This window comes from Mirounga angustirostris, unplaced genomic scaffold (assembly GCF_029215605.1).
Source record: "Mirounga angustirostris isolate CCGP_5_RB_7025 unplaced genomic scaffold, mMirAng1.0.hap1 SCAF_17, whole genome shotgun sequence".
NCBI classification, from domain to species: Eukaryota; Metazoa; Chordata; class Mammalia; order Carnivora; family Phocidae; genus Mirounga; species Mirounga angustirostris.
Window position 1 is genome coordinate 16,168,999 of NW_026991725.1, and position 23,937 is coordinate 16,192,935.

A 23,937-nucleotide genomic window follows, 5' to 3' on the forward strand; every position below is an offset into this window, starting at 1 on the left:
TTTTGTGTGAACCCAATTGTTCCTCATGTCCAGCTCGACTGGCTCATTTTCATTCCTCTTCCTGATTCCTATTGTTTTTGATTCCCATGTTGGGGGCTGCTTGGAGGTAGAAAGAGCAAGAATGTGCTGGAAAAAAGAAACAACAACAGAAAAGGGCTGAAGAGATAGTAGGCCCTGGGTATAGCAGGGATAAGTAGATACAGGGTGATAAGGAATGCCTAAGGAGGAGGAGAAGAAGAACAAGGCTTGGAGGGGACAGAAGGCAGGCCTCACAGGCTTCTCTAAGATGATACTTTTTTTTTCAAGGATTCAGAGAAAAGGAAGGGAGAGGGCTTGTAAAGCAGCTTGGCAGAATGGGAAGGGGACCTGGCTAGGAGTCAGAAGATTTGGGTCCTAGTTTCTCCTCTTTTGCTTTTTGGCTTATATGACCTTGACGAGTTATTTCCCTGAAATCCGTAGCTTCATCTGTGAATGGGACACAGTAAAACTGCCCACTCAATCTCGCTGGGTTTTCACGAAGATCAAATGATACTATAGATGTGACAAAGTGTTATAAACTTGAAAATATAGTACGAATGTGAAAGATTAATCTTCAAAGAAGAGTTCACCTGTGAAGTTTCCAGTTATTAAGGTGACCCTGGAGATCAATGTCTGAGGAACTCAGCACCTGAGAGGGGCCTCCCTATTGGAAATACTCTCATTGCCAATTAGTTTGCTCAGAGGGACTCTAATTTGTTCATGATAACTCTCTTCTCCTTCCCAGACAAGTGTGGGAAGGATTTCTTTCTTTCTTTTTTTTTTTCTTAAAGGATTTCTTCCTTCTAGATATGAGAAAGGCCTGTAATGAAGGTCTGGGACTTGAGAGGATCAGGAATTTGAGAGGGTTAGACCCTGGAACTTCCTTGGGGCCTTAGAGATTAGTAGATTAGTTATGGATACAGATTTTGTTAGAGCCCTTACCTGTTCTGAAAACCCCATTGCAGATTGTACAATTTTTATACAACTTTTCCTTAGTTCTTATGGAAAGATAGAGGGAGTGGTACGATGCCCCAAGGGATGACTGAGCCAGTTCCAGGGTCTGTGGGAGGGTCGGGAGGGGAGGAGATGGCCTAGGTATGCTCTGAGGAGGGCCAAGCATTGTTTGGATTTTTCTGAGTGGAGAAATAATAACAATCACTAACATTTATTGAGTGCTCACTTGGTGCTACTCTTCTAATGCTTTACGTAGTCACTCATTTAATCTTCATTAGAACCCTATGAAGTAGAGTTTCTTGCAGAGGAGGAAATATGAGAGATCAGAAATTAAGTTGCCCTAGTCATATAACTAGACAAGGTGGAGTCAGGAATCATAACCAGTCAGCCAGATTCCGAAGTGGTGCCTCAGTATGTGTTGTGATATGACAGGAAGAAGCCTAAGCTTCCCATCTGAAGGCCTGGTGGTTATCACTCTACTGACCACGAGAGAAGAGAGTGGTTTGTAGCCCAGAATTGTGGGAAGTTACCCAGTCTGCTTTGGGTAAACACCAAAACTTGTGACTACTTCCATGTTGAGTTGGTGGGGCCAACTCCTGACATAATTAAAGTCCAGGCGTGACTGGATACCAGCCCCGGTAGTTTTATTCCCCATTTCCTCTCCAGTTTAAGACCTGTATGGAAGGAGGGGAGAGAGAAGAAGTAGGAGGAGGAGAAGGAGAGTGGGGGTGGATGGGAGTGACATCAAGCAGAAGTGTGCCAGTCAGAGGGGGTAAATTTTCCACTTGAATCTGGGTGGAAACCTGATCTTGCCTCTATTTTTGGTCTCCTTCTCTAACAACCTTTTGCCAGATTGGAATTTTTCTGCACCTGTAACACATTTTTAATGTAATAAGTCTAGGAGAAACCAGGTATTATATCATGCTGGGGCCTGTGCTGTGTTTCTAGGAGCAAAGGTAGCCCAGACCCCAGTTTATCCCTATAAGGGATTAGCGTATTAGTCACCCTGTAAAAGCTCAGTTTATTATGATTTTTTAAATGTTTCTTTTAGCACTTGCTTATAAAGGGTGAAGAGGGGAGCCACGAATGTGTCTGTGTTCCCTGCCCTCACCTCCTACACACACACACACACACACACACACATTCGCCCTCTATCCATTTCATAGGAACCCAAATTCCATAAAATCAAAGCCAGACGTATTGGCTTTGACCAATTAGCTTACCTTTGCTACACTGGACTCCATTCTGGTTTGGGCTAGTGCAAGGAATGGAAAGGTGAGATTATTGTATCAATCACTCCTCGGTGGAGGAAATGAAAATAAGATAGTGGGATGATGGGCTGGTGGCTTAGCTTTTTAGGGTGATCACAAAGGGCTACAGGCACCAAGGGTGGGGTTTGGCTTGTTTATGTGGGACAGAGCCCTTTCTTTCCCATTACTCTGGGCTGGCCGTCTTGCACATATATGCCATTGGTTGCCCAGAGCTCAATCAGGGTAGGTGTATCTGCCAGCTTTACCACCTAACTGGAGAGTACTATAGAACTCATCCCCATGACTGGGTTTAAAAAAAGAAAAAGAAAAAGCAAGAAAGCAAGCAAGCAAGCAAGCAAGAAAGCAAGAAGAAAGCAAGCAAGCAAGCAAGAAACAAGAAAGAAAGAAAGCAAAAAAGCAAGAAAGCAAGAAAGCAAGAAAAGAAAAGAGAAACAGTGTGACGCCTGTGTTCACATAAGAACATGTGAGGGGTGTGGTGGTGTGGAGAGAGCCCTGGACTCGAGCAGAAGATGTGCTTTGTATCCTGATTTTGCCAGCCAGCCTGAGTCTTGATCTAAGCTGCCCAAATTTTGAATTTTGGTGGCTATTCCATTCCCAGGCGAGTCTTTCATCCTGTATCTGTAGTCCCTCATGACTGCAATCGTAACTCCTGCCCGGGAATGTGATGTGACATGGCAGAAAGATGCCTGAGTCCAGTCAGAAGATCTGAGTTTAGGTTTCAGCCCTGCCATTTTCTAGCTGTGTGCCCAGGGGCAAATTCAAGTTTTGTGGGGACTGAAGTGAATACAATTTTTGGTGCCTTCTTTAAGGAGAAGAATACAAAATTCTTAGGATCCCTGCCAGGGCATTGGAAGGGGCTTGTACAGGTCAAGAGCTGAATGTGCTGGAGCTTCGTTAGCTTCACTAACTCTGCCTCTCTGTGTGTCCATATGCCATATAATTTCTTCGAGCCTCAGTCATTTCATTCCTAAACTGGACTTAATCATGGCTGTCTGACCCAGGGGAGCATTAGAAGGAACAAATGAGTAAATAGGTGTTAAGAGTGTTTTTGTTCAGAGTGTTTTACACACACACACAGAGTCCAGAAATGTGTTATTATTATTATAGTCTCTTCAGGTATTGGTTTAATGTTTTGATTATACTACCTATAGACCCCTACTCAAATATTTGTCTAAAAGTTTCTCATTGGTTCTTTGGTCAGGGGTCTTTTCAGAGTGCTCACCACTTGTATCGATTGATGAATTCCAGATCTGGAGAGTGGTAAGTAAAAACTAAGCTTCTGAATCTTCCCTGTGTGCGCAATACAAGCAATAACTCTGGGCCCTCTCCACTCCATCACTGCATTTGTAAATGGCTCTTGGTATATGTCACTAGAATCTCAATAAGTGTGTTTGGAACTTTAAATATGCAGTATTAGAAAATTGAAAAGACTACATACCTGGATGGTGATCAGTAATATGTCTAAGGCTGTTGGCTCCTCGGGTGTTGACAAAGACTTCCTCTGGCTTTGCAGCTTTGAGATCTGCATCCATTTGCCATTAAAAAATGAATAGAGCATCTCCACTTCTCTGATGGTGACTATGAGGATGTTTCCATGCCGGTCTTTAATGGGCTCATAGTAAACTCTTCCCAAGTTGTGTGTTCCAAGTAAATTCTAGAAACAAATAGATTTCTGGTAGCTGGGATGATATTGTGCAAACAAAGCAACATAACTGCAACAAAAGACACTGCATAATTAACTGATATTTCTGAAAAGTTTTTTTTTTTTAAAGCAAACTTAAACCTAGAATATGTGGCACCACAGAAATGTACTTAACAGAAGCTCAAAGAAAATCTCTTCACCATAAGCCTGCAAAGATTATAGCAAGAGGCACAAAAATTATGTTTTTTTAAGCAAATTCAATATCTGTAAATATCTCTTACCCACATAGACACACCAGCACATAGACCTCAGTTACCAGCACTTGAAGAGAATCCCAGATGTTTTAAAGAAAAATGCCTGATATTTCAAGTATGCCACTTGTGGAGTTTTCAAGAGATCTACAGTAAGCTGGTATGAAGTGGGGTTGTTTAAAATGAAGAAGTGAATTGACAATGTAGCACATTGTACAGGTCCCCAAATGACTGCACATTCCTTTCAAGATACTTTAATTGGGAGATTGGCCTGGTTTGACTTATCTGAATTTCAGGGGTTTCTATTTATTTAAAATTATGTTAAAATTGTTTGTGAGCTAGGTCAACTGAGGCAGACAATACTTTTAGTAAGGTAGGAAGAGAAAGATGCCACATCAAATGTGGAGGGGTCCAGGCAGATGTTACTAAAATAAACAGAGTGTTAAAAATACTCAGGGTTTGAAGATTTTTAACCTAGAACACTGGATGAATAGGATAAAACACCCTTTTACTTTGAATATCTGTGATTTTTCAAAAATATAAATAAATCATCTCAGAGCTCCCAGCTGCCATTGGTGAGCTCAGATAAATGTTGATGACCGTTGGCAGGAGAGCGGAAAGTAGAACCAGAACTTGGAAAAGTGACACGGATGACCTAAAAATGAATGAGCCAGCTGGTCCGTATCTACAGCTGTGAAAACACGGGAATATTCCTTCCAGGTAGAGACTGTGTCTTATATCTTTTATTTGTCCTCATTAGAACTGGACACATAAGTAAGAAATTTCATAAATAATTATTGACATATAAACATTTGGTGGGATCATTATTTTTTTAAAATAACCTAATCATTCAGTCAGATTATTCTTTTCAGTAACTGACTTCTAAATCTAGAGAAGTTAATTGGGTAAGGCTTTTCATCCAGCCCTCTGTAGTAATACAGTTTATAGAAAGGTAGTTTGCTGCCAAGTAATACTGGTAAATAAACTGGTAAACTGGCTATCAAAAAAAAAAAAAAAAAAAAAGAGGGCCTGATTTATAACATAGGCCAATTTCTGTGGTGTAAATGCTCCCACTAATGCTAGCCAATTTAAAGCTACCAAGCCACCAAGAGTTTGACAGCAGGCCTTCAGAATTCCTGAATATTTAACAGTTGGCTCTCCTGAGCCACAGTAAGTTGGTTCCAGCATGCCACCGCTGCTAAGCCTTTAGTTACACTGGCGCTGAGTTCCAGGGCGGCTGCTGTTCATTCACTCTTAGACTTCTGAAGAAGTTTTTACCCTCTCTGGCCCCGAGTTTCATCATCTAAAATTAAGGGTCAGCCCTTACGCTAATCCTTACCTTACAGAGTGTTTGGGGGATTAAATGAAACAGTGCCTGAGAAAGTATTTTGTAATTCTCAAGCTTCAGACAAGTAGGGTATGGGCTTTCTTTATGTTCTAATTGGAATCCCACCCTGGCTTATACTTACTCTTTTTCAGGACTCCCCCTAGGTTTCATCCTTTCTGGGAGGACTTTCTCAACTCTCTCAGAATTGACCATCCCTTCTTTTGTCCCCTGTTGTTTCCTGTACACACTTGTATTTTAGTATGACTCTGGCTTTCCTGCAGATTGATGTACATGTCATGAGCTCATGTTTCATTTCTGTGTCTCTGGGTTACTTGCACAGTGCCTGACACATATTAATAGCCCAATAAGTCTTTGTTGACTGAATTAACATTTTATCATTAGGACACTGGAAAATATGATTTATTTTGGACCAAAACTCGTGGGGAGACATTGAATGTGGTGGTCACTGCATTTAAGCAGAATTATCATCAGCATTGGATATGCTGACCAACAGTTTGAATTAGAAAGCACTAAAAGTATTCCTGAAATTCTTTATTGACATCAAATTGCGTTGGAGAACTAGCTCTGGGGAGAGCCCAATTTCAAAGCAGAATATCCTTGTGAAAATAAACTACAACCATGTTGCAAGAGGGCAAATTTGGGATTCTTTAGGACCTAAAGGAAAACCAAACCACCTTAATACCTTTCATGCTATGCGATCAAGATTGGGAGATCTGGAAACGCTGAGAATCCTACAAGTTAAACAGGAATAAAAGCCACCTGATGGCTCACAGGAATGCATCTCGGTTATAATCAGGACAAATCACAGGACTATCAGTAAGCCTTAGACAGATAAGCACACTATTTAGAGACCTTTATTCAGCTTGGGGTGACATGAAAAGTTGAAGGAAATCCAGAGTAAAGATATGAAGGCCTGGAAAAGGAGAGTAAAATTATGGGGAAACCTTTATCCCCCTTCTTGAAAAATGAAAAAGACATGTGATTTGTGTATCACCTGGCGTTTACTCACTAGCACTAATTTCTAAAAGTCATGAAAGAGGAAAATTTAATGTAACCCAATCTACAGTGTCAGATGATTATTGTATTTTGAGGGTATTTCGGATACCCCTCAATATAAGAGCAATGTATGCTTCTGCCTCTTGGGGACTCTCACTTTCCTAAGGGTGGGAAAAACAGTGTGGGGTCTTGGCCACTCATGGGTTTTCTCATCTTACTATTTTTTTCCCCCTCCAAATGCTGGCAGATAATTGTCTTTCCTCCTGCTTAGGTCATATTAATCAATTAATTCATTCTTTACCTTCTTTCAAATAAAATCTAAGACCACTCCTCCTAAATCAGCTCCCAATGATGCAGAATAGACTACTTTTACTTTTTAAGCTATAATGTGGGTAATTTCTCCTATTTAAAATTTTTGTCTGCTTTTTGTAAATGAATGCATAATAAGATGATGAAGCATTGGAAAAAATGTAGACTTTAGAGTCATATAGATCTGGATTTGTATCCAGACTCTGCTACTTCCTATTAGTGCGACTTTGGGCAAGTTATATAACCTTTTCTAGGCCTCAGTTCTATCATCTGTTAAATGAATATCAATAATACTACTTTCTCATTAGGGTGTGGTGGAGGTTAAGTGAGATACAGTTTGTAAAGCACTTATCACAGTGTCTGGCATGTATTCTGTGAAATAAACGAAAGTTGTTGTTTTGTAATTATTATTTATTATTATGTATTAAAGGACCTCACTATAGAGCTGAAATTGGGATATAAGGCACCTGGTGCACAGTGATTGGTATGCACTGTGTGAAGGTAAGTCAGTGTGCGATGGAAATAGGAGGAGAAAGATGGTGACGGTGGGGATAAAATGTCTGAGCTACTCTTGAAAGAGCACAAGCCAGGGCATGACATGGTCAGAATCTTTTATTGGCTACTCTGGCAGAAGTGTGGAGAAAGGATTGGAGAGTATATTGGAATATATATATTCTAGTATATATGATACTGGAAGCAGGAGCATGACTTTGGAGGCTTTTGATGTAACTGGAATAATCAGGCAGTGGTAGTGATGCTGGAAAGGGGAGGACAGCACAGTGAAATATACCAGAGGTAAGTCCACAGGATTTATGTATGGCTGATGCCAATCAAGCTATTTAAGAATGCATTTTTACTTTCCTCTTAACATCATAAAAAATGTTAGATTAGCAAAGAGACCTAAAATATTAAGTAGCAATTTCCCCAAATTCAGTTTTATTCCTCTTGTGAAATATGTTTTGTGTGCCTGTCACACTCCCTTCCCGCTGCCTAAAAATCAAAGGTGGCATCACTATTTTTAGACATTTTCATCCTAAAGATCAGCAAATGGTTTGGGCAATAGGTCCTACAAAACAAAACAAAACAAAATGACAAAGATTCCTGTTATTTAAGCAGGCAAACAGAAATGTGAAGTAGAGAGGTAATGTATAGCAGTGCTCTGGCCTTTTGGGTACTGTAAAGGGTAACTATTTACTGAGTACTCTGAGGCGCTGGTCACCATGCAGGGCTGGTGAACTATCCAGGTGGTGACTATGGCATGAGTTATAGTATTTCTGTTGATCCTTTTTTTTTTTTTTTTTTAAAGATTTTATTTATTTATTTGATGGAGAGAGACACAGCGAGAGAGGGAACACAAGCAGGGGGAGTGGGAGAGGGAGAAGCAGGCTCCCCGCAGAGCAGGGAGCCCGATGTGGGACTCGATCCCAGGACTCTGGGATCATGACCTGAGCCGAAGGCAGTCGCTCAACCGACCGAGCCACCCAGGCGCCCTTTTTTTTTTTTTTTTTTTAATAGAGTACTCCCAGGTGTGATCTTTGGGGTACAGAGGTTGGACAGACAAATACATTCATTTATTCAACCAATACTATTGTAATAGGAGCAATGAAAGAGAAAGTGGGGTCAATGCCAGGAGGCTTTGCAACTTGGTGGTGGGAAAAGAATTCCCATTTATTTTCTTAATGAATTATACAGTGAAATCATCACCTGATATAGGGTTGTAGAGTGTGGGGAAGGGGTAGGGGTGCAAGAGAAGGGAGAAGGTTTTAAATAGTTGCCTTATAGTTTGGGAAAGTAAAATTAGTAGAGAAATGGCATGTGATCACTAGGTAACTTATATGTGAGAATTGTAGCCATGAATTTAACAAAGAAACAGTCAGCCCCTTTTTTGGTGACTTTTATGCACTAGTCTGCAAGTACTCCAGTGTAGACATGTTGGATTCATTCAGGCTTGGATTTTTTCCAAGTAAATATGGGTGGGGGGAGACAGTGGCCAGAAATTTAGAATATTTTCAAGGGAGTGATTAGGATGGGCCAAGGAATCTAAGCTGGGCAAAAGAAGGAAATGACATCAGAAGAGGGTTGATAAATTATGAGAAGTGGTGGGGTTGATATATTGGGGGGCCAGGGAGTAGTCGAGTAGGGGCACACTGACCATCATGGCTTCTCTTTAGCTCCTCAGTATCTAGCTGTGCTGGCTGTGATAGCCAGACTCTTCTCATATTACTGATACGAGATGAATGTGTTCTAGGAATAAAGAGCCCCATTGGAAATTCTAAGCTTGTTCAGTCTGTGATCCAAACATGTCTAGGCTGTATGATGGGTTAAAGAAGAGTCCACTAAGGTGTCTGAGTCTCCTGAGAAAGAAGTAAGGTACCAAGGAGCCTTCTGGGAATGAATATTATCCTAAGGAAAGAGCAGTTTGCGGTACAGTGGCTTGTTCCAACTCAAGCTGATCAGTGATGAAAGGAAAGGGCACTTTGAATTCAGTACAGTCATCATGGCCTAGCTCCAAGAACTTTTCCTTGAGTTGAAGAAGATTTTGTAGTCAAGAGTGAGTTGAAATAGCATGTTTGCTAAAATCTCTGAGGCCACTGAGCACACAGGCAGTAAGCTGTTCATGCAATGGAGTGTAGCACAGGAGGAGTAAGAGTTGCCTTTCAGAATCAGAATAGCAACACAATAATTGTTACTATTTCAGGTGGCTGAACTGTTATTGTGTGGGTCAAGAAATGAAGTTCCTATAATTGCCGGTGGGGGTGGAGCCACAGAAATATTTTTTTGTTGTTATGATCCTATTTTTATGCCTTGGCTGGTATGGCCTGGCCAAACACAGCTACATAGATTCCTGTTATGTGTATTTCTGGGGTTTGTGTAACTGACAGCTTTGTAGGTAAATACCCATTGCTGATAAAGGCTCAGTGCTCTCTTACAGACTCCACAAATTCAGGTAATACCAGAACACAATGAAAGGAAACCCAGAAGAACTTGGTTAAAATTCAGTGTCATTTTTAGGAGGGGCTTTGTAACCTATAAATATTCTTGTAGGGCTTGGGGACCTGATCTGATTAGGTTAATAATATGGAAGGACGAATAAATTCAGGATTAAAGGTAAGCGTCTAAGAATTTTTTCTTTCTTTCTTTCTAAGCAAAAATGTATGCAAACTCCTGTGCTTTAACAAAAGATCAAGCCAAGAAACTCTTCAAAATGTCTGCTGGTCTCTTTTTCCATCTCTATACAGTAGTTAGATGCATAGGATGCCAGAGCAGCAAGGTTTGTCCTGTGATTGAGCCAAACTCCTCTTATTTTGCAAGTGATGAAACTGAGGCCCAGAAAGGAGAAATGAGTTGACTGATTAATATCAAATCCAGAACTCAAGTCTCACCTCTTGTTTAGGGGGTCACTCCCAGACTCTTGAAGAGAGACCCTTGTTCCTTGTCCAGGAAATTGCCAAAGGCACAGTTTCCCTACATGAACAGATGTGCAGCTCAGACTGCGTAAGAAGCCTTTATATGCTTAAGGATCTAAAAGAGAAAGGAGCCTGTCCTTTTCCTTTCCAGGTGGGCTTGGTAACTGAACTGACCAAGCTTTTCTAAGATTTCCTTGGGAATCTGGGTTGAAACCTGGCCCCTCACCTGTAGCTGGGCCGTTGCTGCAAGCATCTTCTGCCGAGTTTGCAGCACCGTGGATGAGGACATGGAGATAGGTACGCTTTGTCTCAACCACCTTATATCTTCCCACATACAAGACAGCTGCAAAAGAAGTCACGAGGTCATATCATCATCCAAGCCAGTACATGATTTAGGTTGTGGCATCAAAGCAAAAAGCAGGGAAAAGGAAACCTGACCCCTGATGTTTGTTCTCCAGTCCATTTTCAGATACATGCAAAACAACTTTTTGATCTCTGTCCAATTGGAAAAAGATCTGAATGTTAATGAAATAGTCAGATCCACATTTTAGTCTTTGCCAAATGATCCCATAACTCAGAATAGTGGAGACACGGTCTGACAGAATGCGAGCTTCTTTGCTTTGAAAATGTAGCGTAGATGCTACTTTCACATTTTTTTATGGCACAGGGCATATCAGGGCTGAAAGAAGACCTTTGAGAGAATTTACTCCCACCCCAATACTTTGATCACTGGAGACTCCTCAACAAAGGTTTCAGAGATTTATGCACAGAAGCATTGGTGCAAACTGGGGAAAAATGAAGTCAGAACTCAGTATACCTTTGTGAACCACAGAAAATCTTGTGTAATGGAACTGGTGTGAGAGTCATCAATTTCAGCAATCGGTATTTGATCTTCATTGGTGACTAACATATTGTCTTTGTAATAAAATATAACGGCTAAGTAGAGTCCCCTAAAAAGAAAAAGCAAAATAAAGAAGTGTCTTCAAGTGTCTCTTCTACCAAGCTTGAATCATGGAAAAACATATTTTTGGTCATGATAAAAGATCATTTAAAATATACCTATGATCATAGTGCTGCTCAGTATCACATGTTCACAGGCTAGAACTCAGCGAAATTATTACCTTGCCCTAATTCTCAGGAGAAAAGTGAATTTCATGCTCTTTTAATAACAGAGGAAATTTCTATCATGTTGCTACTAAGAATCCAAACCAGCTGATTCCTGAGAAATTAAGACTTCCTGGAAAAACTGCAATAGGACCCACCGTTTTAAGGTCTTCACAAACTTATTTGAGGAATGGAATAGGTGTTTCAGGCTCCTTGAGACTGACTGCTTGCGGCCTGTGGTTTGTAATTTTGAAGTTTCTGAAACACAGAAAAAAATACACTGTAAATTCCATTGGCAATGCAACACTCCCAGTACCTTCTTCCCACCTCCCTGCCTTCCTCTTCCCTGTTCCCTTGGTGTCACTTATCCTCAGTTTCATGTAGGGATTCAGCTCATTCATTCCTACAAAAAGCTCTTATATCTTGAGTTGCCAGTGGTTACCTCAATTAATGATCAGCTCCTCCAAAATGCTGGAGATGAGTAACATTTATAACTCCAGGGGAAACCACTTAGGCATTTTGTTTATATTTTCCAGATGAGTGATTTATTATAATGTGGGATAAAAAGAAATGTAATCAAATCTTTGCCTTCCTCCCACTGCATTTAATATTCATACATTTCTCAATGTTGGCAAAGCTCTTCTTGTTAGTCTATATATTCCATTAATTTTTTTTCATTATACAATTAATATAGGCACATTACAGAAAGTCTGGAGAACAGATAAAAAGAACAAAACTCCACCCACTTCAGTACAACCACGGCTAGCATTCTGGGGCAATTTTTTCCAGTGTATATGTTGGCTTACAAAAATAGTTGTAGGCATTGGTATGATTGTCATCATTATTATTCCGAAGAAGAAACAGATTGAGAGGTTAGAATGGATTGCTCAAGACTGAAAAGCCAGTACCCAGAAAAACCGAGACATTAATTTACTGAACAAATATTTTTCTGTACACTATAATGCACTATGGCTATATTGATGAGCAAATCATCCATTGCTTCTGTTTATCTCTGTTTACAACCTGGAGCTTTCACTGATAAAACTTGCAGACGTCCCCAGATAATCTTTACAAACAGTACTCCATGGAGCTGAGCTAAATGATCACTGATTTCAGTTCTCATAATCTGTGTCATGAAGGGAAGCTGAGGTTGTTGGGGTCATCACCAGACTTCGGACAGATGTGTCACTGGGGTGGGAACATGGTCTACATCATTGCTGTTAGGCATGGAAAGCTGGGCGGATAGCCTGTGGCTGAGGCCCAGTGTGCTTCTCCTTATGATCCTATAGGAGCAGTTGGGAATGAGCTGACTGACACAAGCATTCATGCCAGCTTCAGGCTAGTGCTGGTAATGGTTGTTCCTGGCAGAACAAAGCAAAAACATTTTTTTCTGACTTGAACATGAATTTGGCTGGTCACACTGTGCTTGAAAATGATGCTGCTGGGACTTCCGGTTAAAGGCAACATATTGAACATATTCATTACATGCTACTCTCTCCCTGAATCTCACTAAAACCAGAGTAAAGAGATTTAAAAAAGGAAACTACATAAATCTATAAAGACAAAGAGATGGGAAAGGGAACAAAAGCAAGTGAACGTTGGTAGCTGGAAAGCAGATGGACAGATGGATTTAGCAGACTTGAGAAAGATGAATCCTAAGCCAGCAGTGAAGAAGGCTGAGAAGTAACCCGATTCACCCCTTGGGCACCACAACTGCTGGAAGTGGGGGATGACTGTGGAGCTAAAATCAGAGGGATTTGTTGAAGTCTGTTTAAAAAGCAGTCAGACTTCTAGATTTCCTCCTATAACCTGCATAGATGGACAAATACCCCTTCCCCACTCTAGAAAAAAAGCTAGTGGCTTATTCTCTGAAAAATATAAAAACGGGTTTCTAGAGTGGGAGACATGGAGTACAGTTAAAAATGAGGGTGGGAGAGTAGTACTGTACCCAAAACAGGTGGATGAAATGAAAGTTTCCATACAGATTATTTCCCCATCAGACTCTCAGAACACTGGTACTCAAACTTACACCCTCCAGGAAGGACACTGGCAGAAACATTCTGGAGACTCTGACCAGACTAAGAGAATTCACTCAAAAGCTCCTGACAGTGCTTTCATTGGTCTCTGAAAGAAAAGGCCATGCCAGATCACCCTATAGTGAAGCCTATAGATAAAAAGCCCTATCCATGTGCTCAGAGCTCCCCAACAGCTACTGAGCTCTCTTTTCTTAAATCTCGGTGAACATCCAAGGATCACCAGGCAGATGTGAAAAACATCTAACAGGAAAGACAGAGGCCAAAACCAAATAAACAAAAGAGCAATTTAGAGGAGAGAGAATGCTGAGAGAAGAACCTATAAAATGAAACGAAGCCTATCATTAATAGCCTGAGAGAGAAACAAAGGCACTGCATCCTTGTGAAAAGGATAGGAGTCTTTAAGAGAAACATTCAGAGAATAAAAGAAAGCACTGGAAATTAAAAAATATACTATCAAAAACTGAAACACCCAATAGAAGGCTTAGAAAATAAGGTTGCAGAAATTCCTGAGAAAGAGAATAAGGGCATGGGGATGGAAAGCAGAAGAGAAAAAGAAAAATTAATGGGCTAACCTAGGAGGTTCAACATCAGGCTATGAGTCCTAGTAGGAGGGAGCAGAGGAAAAAAGAGGGGGAGAAATAATTAACTTTTAAGAATATATCCCATAATTGAAGGGTGTAGCTTCCCATATTGACAGGGTTTGCCAGGTGCCCAGCACAACAGACAACAGTACAATGCACACTAAGGCGTAGTGCATTTTTAATATTATTCAGTATATTAAGAGGATGAGGGTTAGGAATTATAATGTGCATGTAAGAGGCGGGGAGGGGAAAAAGGGAAATCATCCTTCCTTAGTGAGGTGATGCCTCAAATTAAAAAAAAATCAAGAATTAGCAATATAAACATATTATTCAGAGACATGAGAATATCAAAGCAGTTTTTAGAGTACCGAAGTTAAAAAAAAAAAACCCAACTTAAAAACCTGCCGGAGAAGAAGAAAAAAAGGTATCCTACAAAACCTCTGGAATCAGAATGAAACATCAGACTTCTCAGTACTGAAAGCTAGAAAAGGACAAAGCAGCACCTTCAAAACCTGACAGAAAATTATTTCAACCTAGAATTCTGTACTTAACTGAAACCTTAAATAAGTGGTAAGTAGAATAAATGCATTTTTAGACATTCAGTGTATCCAAAAGTTAGCTCCCAAGAATCCTCTCAGGAAATTACTAGAGTAAGGACTCCACCAAAATGAAGAACTAACCAAGAAAAAGTAAGACATGGGATACCAAAAGAAGCGATCCAAGATTGGAGGGTGGCCAGAAGAGTCCTCAATATGGCGGTTGAAAGGAGATCCTACGGGGCCAGCTGCGCGCCAGACACAGGCAGCCAGCAACCAGTCTAGGTTGGAGCGGGTCAGAGGGCTCGGAGAGGTTTCTTTAAGAAGAAGCAATTGAAACAGTACTAATATATTCGATTGGATTGAGAGAAAATTGACATAACTGGAGGATAGCTTGGGGATTAATTAGCTATAACCACATAGAAAAACAAACAAGCATACAATAAAAGATAACTGTTAAGTACAGGGAGAACAACAAGTTGTCCAGGAAGGGAAAATAATCGTAGAATTAAGTGATCAGTATAATGTAAGCAATAAATACTGATCTTACTAAAATTACAATACAAATATATTAGGAGGACAAAGGGTAGGAATTGTAATCCGTAAGTAAGGGGGGAGGGGAAAAAAGAGAAATCAGCTTTTCTTAGGTAATGCCTCATTAAAAAAAAATCAAAGATTAGCAATATAAACATGTTATTTAGAGATATGAAGAAAATATCAAAATAACTGGCTAAAAGAATTGAGCCTTTGGGGAATAAAAAATGGAGAATGGGAGGAATTTCTTTCTTTAAATAATAAAGCTCTTAAGTGCTTTACTTATTTAAAGTCATTCAGTCCTGGGGCCTGGGAGGCTCAGATGGTTAAGTGTCTGCCTCCGGCTGGGGTCATGATCCCAGAGTCCTGCGATCGAGTCCTGCATCGGGCTCCCTGCTCAGCGGGGAGCCTGCTTCTCTCTCTGCCTCTCTCTCTCTGTCTCTTATGAATAAATAAAAAAAATCTTTTTAAAAAAAAAAGTCATTCAGTCCTTAAAAAATGGCTGACAAGTATAGATAATTCTTTTTTTTTTTTTTTTTTAATAAGATTTTATTTATTTGAGAGAGAGAGCACAAGCAGGAGGGAGAGGAAGAGGGAATCTGAAGCAGACTCTGCACTGAGCACAAAGTCCGATGCGGGGCTTGATCCCATGACTGCAAGATCATGACCTGCGCCAAAACCAAGAGTTAGAAGCTTAACGGACTGAGCCACCCAGGTGCCCCAAGTATAGATAATTCTTATCTGCATTTTACAGGTGAGCAAACTGAGTTATAGAGAGGGTAGGTAAGTGCTCAAGGTCACACAGCTAGTAAATGTCCAGTCTGAATTTGAACCCAGCTAATCCGTGATCTTAGCTGCTTACACTAAGATCCCTCTCACATTATAATCATACATCATGTAAATTAAAATGAAGATTAAACTGAAAAAACAAAAAGAAAACTGAGAACTACTACTACTGGTTGGGAAAGGGGCCTGTGCAAATATTAAATATTCCGGGTCTCCTCCATTCTGGGCACATGAAAGAATTTCACTTCTTGGAACGCTGTCGTTGGGTGTAGCCATGTGGCCAGTTCTGGCCAATGAGTTTTGAATGTAAGTGACACACATAAAGTCCTGTCCATATGAGACATTCAGGAGTTTTTCCTTCTCCCGTGGGTGCTGGTAAAATTTCTAGAGAAAGGATGATGACAACACAGGACAGCCCTCAGCTGACCAGTGGTAGACATATAGCTTGTGGGAGAAGTAAATATTTGGGGGGTCATTTGGTTACTGCAGCATGATATAGCTCATCTTTAACTGTTTCAGGGTCTGTACTGACACACTGAGCCATTGATACAGTGGCTTCTATTCTGGCTTCTGTCTCTGCGTCGCTCAGGGCTCTGGAACAATGGTCGGTTTTCTGGGCTCCAAATGCAGTAATTCTTTAGCTTTCAAGTGCTTGGCACACAGGGAGTTTATTTTATCCATATTGATATGTGTAGCACCTGACACATAGTAGGCTGTGTTTCAATTGATGTTTGCGAGCTGAGAAATTGGATGATAACTGAAATTCACTCTCACAGGGCACTGCTATGGTGAATACAACTGGCTTCTTTATGACTCATCATGTATGTCGGGGCATAAACCGTGTGAGCAATAAAGGCTGCTCAACATCTCCAGTGAATTTGCATCCCAGTACTGAACATGCAGATTAACTGTGGTCACTTCTTTAGCCAAAATACAGAAATTAATGTGGGTTTTGGTATCTCCCATGTAGGGCTTTGGTAGTAGGAGGGTTGTTTTGTTATTACTTCTGCATTTGGAATACACTGTGTATTTACTGAGCATTCCAGGCTCATTACAATGCAGTCAGTGATTACACTTTAATTCTAGGATGTATCAGTAAAGTGCCAAGGAGAAAGAGAGGCTCTATTCTTCATCTGGAAGAGCAATGGAAGGAAAATAAACTGGAGTTTGTGAAGTGCCTACACTATTAATGCATTATCTAATTTAATCCTCATAACAATCCTGAAAGATAGATACTATTATCTTGATTTTTTCTGATGGGGAAGCTATGGCTCAGAGAGGTCAAATGCTTTTCTCAGGGATACACAGCTAGAAAGTAGTAGAATTGGGATTTGAAATAATTCTTTTTCCTAATTGTAAGATTTGTATATGCACTCAACCACATAGATCTCAACATACTTGAGTATTTTATTTTACTTTATGTTTCAAGTTTTATTTAAATTCTGGTTAGTTAACATATAGTGTAATATTGGTTTCAGGAGTAGAATTCAGTGATTCTTCACTTACATACAACACCAAGTGCTCCACTCCGCACAAGTGCCTTCCTTTATACCCATCCCCCATCTAGCCCATCTCCCCACCCACCTCCCTCCAGCAACCCTCAGTTTGTTCTCTGTAGGTTAGAGTCTGTTTTCTGGTTTGCCTCCCTCTTGTAGTTGAGTATTTCAAATAACAATTTTGTAGTTTTTCTGTATGTAATACCTAATTATCCTTGGTTTATCATTTGAGACAGAGTAATGTTAAATTATCTTGAAAATCATTCCATTTTTTTTTTTGGTATGAGGTCATTTCCTTTAACTTGGCATATTATATAGGTCAGCATTTCCCAAAGTCTTTGCCTTGGAACACTAACTCTGTGAAAAAAGTTTTACAATGACTTTACAAATAAGTTTGGAAAATGCTTGTTTAACCAAATTCAAAATGTCTCTTTATTAGAGTCTTTAATATTGTAATGCCAATTTTACATTTCCAGGAAAGGGATATATAATGCAACATTTTCCAAACTTACTGACCAGAGACCCTTTTTCAGCTGAGCATCTTAAAAATAAAAAAAAAAAACACTTCAGGTACTGTTTAAGTGTCCAGAGGACATTTAAATATAAAAAATATTTTTCCTTTTTGGGAAGTTCTACTTATGCCTTACTTAAATTTTTCCTGACATTGTGTGTATATTTACATCCCTGTGGGGGAATAGCATATACATTGATAAAAGTTGAGTGGAAACTATTGAAATAATTGGGCTGTCTAGATAATTGTTTCTTCTCCCCTCTTTTTTTTAAAGATTTTATTTATTTATTTGATAGAGAGACGAGAGCAGGAACACAAGCAGGGGGAGTGGGAGAGGGAGAAGTACTCCTCCCACCTAGCAGGGAGCCCAATGTGGGGCTCGATCCCAGGACCCTGGGATCATGACATGAGCCGAAGGACAGATGCTTAACAACTGAGCCACCCAGGCACCCCTAGATAATTGTTTCTTGATTATTAGATAGTAACCTAATAGTAACGGGGAGAGCATTTAAATCCTCAGATAATATGAAAACCCCTCATTCTCCTGAGTAGTTTTAGTTTTCCCCCTCTGGCAAAGACCAAACACGAAGTGGCTTATGAATTGCAAGGAATCATCTACTCAGTTGCTTTATTACCTTTCCCTGGCATATAAGAACCAATGGGCAGGGGAATGATGGAGAGGCAGCGGAGAGAAAGGAGCCTAGATAATGCCTGGCCTGCTTAAATGAGCCCCGATAACAGAGAACTGAGTATACTTTGGTCAGTGTGGAATCGTTAAGGCCATGGTATGGGTAAAGTTTTCCTACAGATCTGGGAATGAAACCCACTTGGGTTTCCTTCTCAGCTTCTTCCATGCACATTTATATTTTCTAATGAACTACTCATTAAAAGAATATTATTTTCTTGCAAACACTTGTCCTCATTTCTAGCTATGGCCAACACTTCTGAAGAGCTCTGTTGTTACAGATATACAGTAGGGACCAACTGTTTGCTAAGACCAAGTATGATTTTTTATGTCTAATTCAAACTCAGCTAGTGTCTCTTAGTTTCAACTGTGATTTCTTACCTAGCCGGCCCAGCAGTGCCCTGAATCTAGAGAGTGTAATGCAGTTGGGATCTGATGGGTGAAGGAGCATGGAAAATGAAAACTTTATGGAGGCTTTAATTCTCCAAATAAAACTAAGTGCCTGTTCCACGAATCATTACACAGATCAGAAACCTGACCCTGTCCCATTTGAAGAGCCCAGATAGAAGAGAAGTTTTTAAAAGCCTCTCAGAGATTTTCTGGGTATAGTTGGCTAGGTCTAGGGATGTGTGTGCTCTCCTTTCTCCTAAGCAGTAGTACAGGGGAAGATTAAAATTCAGGGTGAGATCAACATCTAGTGCCCAGTCCCGATGTTCAGGGTGGGACACAAAAATGAGGTGTAGCAGGAAGACTGCACTTAGAGACAGAAAACCTAGGTCAAAATCCTGATTCTGTATTTTCCTGGCATTGTGACCTTGGTCAAGTCATTTAGCCTTAGTGGTTATTGCCAAAATGAGGATGAAAAAGAGACAGTGGATGTGAAATCACGTTGCCATCTTTATTGCAAATATACATGAAGATTTCTTGTTGCTGTTAAAATCGGCTAAACTTCCTCAGGGATGCTCATGGAATTTTCCTTGGGGCTGAAAAGTTCGAGGATGAATATCCCAAAGACCCAGCACACTGAGTTTTGTGAAGGGACAATTCAAAGGGAAGGGAACTAAGGGCAGCTGCTTTTTTTTCTTGAGCTTTTTTTTCAAACCTTTTCTGTGGAGAGTGGGTGAGAGAGAAAGAGAGCAAGGGAGTGAAGAGAGGGAAGTCTCTTCTGAAGGGTTAAAGCAAGATAGTGCTGTAAAGTGATTCCAGATGTACAAATATTAATATCTCTCTCCCTGATGAATGAGAAGGTATGACCCAGTTAGGAAACTGCTAACATTACCGGCGCCACCGAGACCTCAGTCAGTGGCCCAGCACAGATTTTGATCCTTACCCCGGCAGCTATAATGCTGATGAAGGGCTTGGACCTGCTGCAGCAGACCTTCCAAAATGTCACTCTGTCCCCTGTGTCTGGGCTCTCTGTCGTCATAGTCTTTCCAGTCTATTGAACAAAAGAAACAGACACAATGAAATTTTAACATGGGGCAGGCCTCTCTCCTGAGGCCTAGCCTCAGGAGCTGGGTTCTGCTCACACCCCCTGGGTCTGGATCAACACCCAGCACTTGCACAGCTTGGGGCTGCCATTGTTCAGGGCCCTGTGCAAAACAGCAATTGTGGTTGGCTTTTTGTGTTGGGCAGTTTTAGGGCAAGAGAAAGTGGTAACTGAAGGCCAAAAGAAAACAGGGACTCTGGGAGTCCAAATTCCACCCCCCAGCTCCTTACCCTCGTTTTCAGCATCCCGGGTCCTAATCAGCCTCCCCTGCCACCTCTCCACGCAGCACCCCAAATCGCAACTGGATTTCCACAGTAGGAAAGAAAGGGGTGGGAATGTGCAGACTAGATGAAATGCACAGTCCCAATGCTTTTATTGTAGGTTTCACACTTTTGGCCAAATTGACATTTCTTTCCAAGGAAAGAGCCCATGTCAGATGCCAAGAAATGGAAATCTACATTTTGCTCTAATGAATGTCTGCTTTGGTTAGCTGGCGCAGCAAGCCCTGCACATACTCGGAGCCACCAACCACCCTGTCTGCTCAGTCTCTAAATATACAGTATTAGCTTACATGGCAAATTTAAATTGCAATACCCACTGAGATTTTTCTCCCCCTTTTATTTTCATTCCATTTGGCTATAATGATATCAAGAGTAATAACCCGTATGGGACTAATGTCAAGATGGTAATTCTGCTGTCTCCAACTCTGGTTTTTTTTTTTTCAGCAGGTCTGTCACTTCATAGTCCATCCCTTCTTCTATCTGCCCCCAGCCCAGTTTTACTCTCTGAACCTTTTAAAAGCAATAACTTAAAGCACTTCTTAATTGAAATGCTTTCTTTAAAAATGCTAGTCACTATCTTCTAGTAAAGCCCGTTAGTTCATGAGTGTATCTGAGGCTTAAATTCTAACTGAACCAGTTTCAAATTCCCCTCCCCCCAGATTTATTTTAAAATATGGAGTGTCCCTTGTTCAGAACCTTAGGCAGATGTCCTGATGGTTAAAGTTAGGTTTTAAAAACATCACTCATTGGCCCATCCACGGCCTAACAGTCCAGCACAGTTAGAAAGAACACAGGTTCTGGAGTCAGATAAAACTGGGTGTGAATGCTGGCTCTTTGGGCTCCTGGCTCAGTGTCTGTAAGGCACTAAACTTAATACTGACAGGGCCTCTACTCTGTAATGTGAAAAATGAACGTAGTATCTAGCTTGCAGGATTTTTTGTGAGAATGAAATGAGAGGTTTATTTGGTATCCGGCGCAATGCCTGTTACATGGCATGATGTAAATCATAACTTAAAAAAAGAAGGGAATTCCTTGATGAAGAGTGAACTCCCTGAGTAGTGAGTATGGAAACATCGTTTCTAACCCTGTCAGGTGATTCCCTTTGAAGAAGGAGGCCTCAGATTTTTGAATCCTTCCTCCTTCCTACGCTCCCCACCCCCCCCCCCCCAGGTACCTGTCTCCATTTTACCTCTCAGAAGACTGAGGCCCAGAGAGAACCATTCCAGTTGTATGTTACTCAGCTTGTCTGGGGCAGAGCCAGGACCATAATGTAGTCTCATGGCCCTCCATATAGTGCTCGTTTCCTTATACCGTTTGTTTTGTTTTGTTTCTTTTGGGAAGGAGGGTCAGAGCTTGGTTGGAGTTTGTGTGGTGTGGCTTAGTTGTGGTCAACTCTGGAGACAGGGAATTGGCATAGGTGCCTTCTGTAGACTGTTGCTTGTGGGCAGAAACCGTGACTTAAATTTCTCTTTGCCTCAGGTTTCTTCTCTGTAAAGTGAGTTTTTGAAAATTTTTAAAAGGTTGTTTGAGGTTTAAAAAAATAATGTAAGTAAAGCACATTCTGGGCACATCAGGGACACTCATTAAATGTTGGTGAAGCATTGTGAATAGAAGGATGGTGTTCAGGTAGCCTGGGCTAGGAAGGGTGCTTTTACTGGGAAATTTGGAAATGTCTGAGGAATCAAACTCCAAGTGATCCTCATTCTCATCTGTAGTGTCCCTGGTATTTGGGCACAGTGATCATAAATGCTGCTATCATGGATTCCCAAAGGCCATTATGAGTTTGTTCCCTCAGTTGGGTGAATGCGTCTTTAGTGCTCATGATAAGAGGAGTAAGTTACTTACTTGCTTGAGTAAGACTTCTGGGTGGTTGAGTTATTATGTGGCCCTGCACATGCTAATATATTCTAATGAGTGTTAATACTGCCATCAACGCAAGGGGAGATGAAATGGAGCTGGCTCTTTGAGCTGAGCCCTATTACATCAGAGGCAAGCTCAAGCTGATGACTTTATGATACATTTCAAAATTGCTAATGCTAAATTGCAGCCCAAGTGAGCAGTGGACATGATGCCAAGGTTTTTGGAAAGAATGAGTTTTTCTCATAGATGTTTGGAAGGTTCTGACGACTACATAAAATAGGAGACTTTAGGGATGAGGGAGAAAATTGAAAATATATTAAGAAATCAGGAACCTGACAGGAATAAACTTAGTGTGGTAGGAAAAGAGCAGATTGTGCCACATAATACAGTTCACTGTTCTGGTAATGAGACACTTCAACTGCAACACAATGCAGAGCTTACATTCAGGGGCGATATCAGGGCTTTCCTGATCATAACTCAGACAAGCCTGTCTGGGTCCTTTTCTCTTATTATGTACCATACCATATAACATAAGTCTATAAAAACACATTAAGGCCTTTTGTAAAAATATAAAAAAAAGGTTTTATAGCTTACTGGAACATATTACCAAATTTCCAATTACTCTGTCATGTTAGAATACATTGTCCTCTAGTAAATATCTGAATACTGATATATGTTGCATCACAATGTCATACTCTGTTTATAAATAGAGCTGGAGTGTTTTTATATTGCTCTTTTCCAAGTGATATGGCATGTCTGCAGCAACTATAACAACATGTTTGGACTTTAGTTCTTTGCCAGATACCCCTACTAGTCAAATGGGCCATGTTAGAAAGGTTGGCAGTTGCTATGTTAATTAGCAAGTAATAAGTGACTCTTCCCAGTCCTAGAAGACTGTTCTTGTCATTCTGGAGAAAGCCCTTTCAAATAGGCTGTGAGGGAGAGTGTCTGATTAGAATTTGAAGTTTGTAGAACATCTGATGCTTATAAGTAATGCATCCATATGCAGATCAGAATTTGCATTCGGAGTGGGAAGTTTTCCCTTGTCCCACCTTCAGGTCAGCTGACACTATCATTTTCTTTTTTTCTTTTCTGTCCCTTCTATCCTTCATCAACAATATATACTTTTTTTTCTCCCTAGAATGAGATGGTTTCCCTTAGTATCTTAATCTTGCAATATTATTAGTTTGTGTTTCTGATGTCTTTAATAAAAAAGATGTCCAAGTAAGACTGGAATAATTAAATCATCAAATGCCCATGGGACTCAGGGGCCTTAGAGATCTCTGGTGTCTGTGGTCCAGAGCCCTGTATCACCTGGTGTAGCTATGTGAATCCACCAGAAACGGCAGTCGGGAAGGGTTGGCTGGCTGGCTCTTAGTCTGCTTGTCTGCCTGATAGCAGAGCACTAGTTCCCACAGCATAGGAGACATGGCATGGGCTTGATCGGTGTAGGCTTGAATCCTGGCTCAGCCACATGCAAGAGTTGTGACCTTGGGCAAGGCAACATCCTCTCTAAATCCCAATTTCTTTATTAATAGAGGAGGAGGACAGCATAGTGGATAAGGACAAGGGCCATAGGATTTGGGCCTGACTTCAGTGCTTGCTGATTTTGTGATGTTGGGCTCTATGTATTCATGTGCCTCTATGTGAATAGTTCCCTTACCAGTAAAATGGAACTACTAATAAAAACCACCCCAATGGGTCTGTTATGAAGATTAAATGAGTTGATCCACATAAAGTTCTTAGACTAATGCCCAGCATTATAGTAAGTCTTATGTTGGCTCTGATGTTCAGAGTGATGCAGATGATGAAGATGACGGTGCTTATCCACAAGACAGGAAC

General features: G+C 40.7%; 1 protein-coding gene across 1 annotated transcript in view; it reads right to left on the minus strand.

Moving 5' to 3' along the window:
• Nucleotides 1–23,937, minus strand: part of ANKFN1 (ankyrin repeat and fibronectin type III domain containing 1) — a 156,138-nt gene that overhangs the window by 43,029 nt on the left and 89,172 nt on the right. The window contains exons 8-12 of the mRNA XM_045889204.2: nucleotides 19,796–19,903; nucleotides 11,459–11,558; nucleotides 11,014–11,146; nucleotides 10,423–10,539; nucleotides 3,682–3,897 (exon numbers count right to left, since the gene is read on the minus strand). Coding sequence (XP_045745160.2) covers nucleotides 3,682–3,897; nucleotides 10,423–10,539; nucleotides 11,014–11,146; nucleotides 11,459–11,558; nucleotides 19,796–19,903 — 674 coding nt within the window. The remainder of the gene's footprint in view (nucleotides 1–3,681; nucleotides 3,898–10,422; nucleotides 10,540–11,013; nucleotides 11,147–11,458; nucleotides 11,559–19,795; nucleotides 19,904–23,937) is intronic.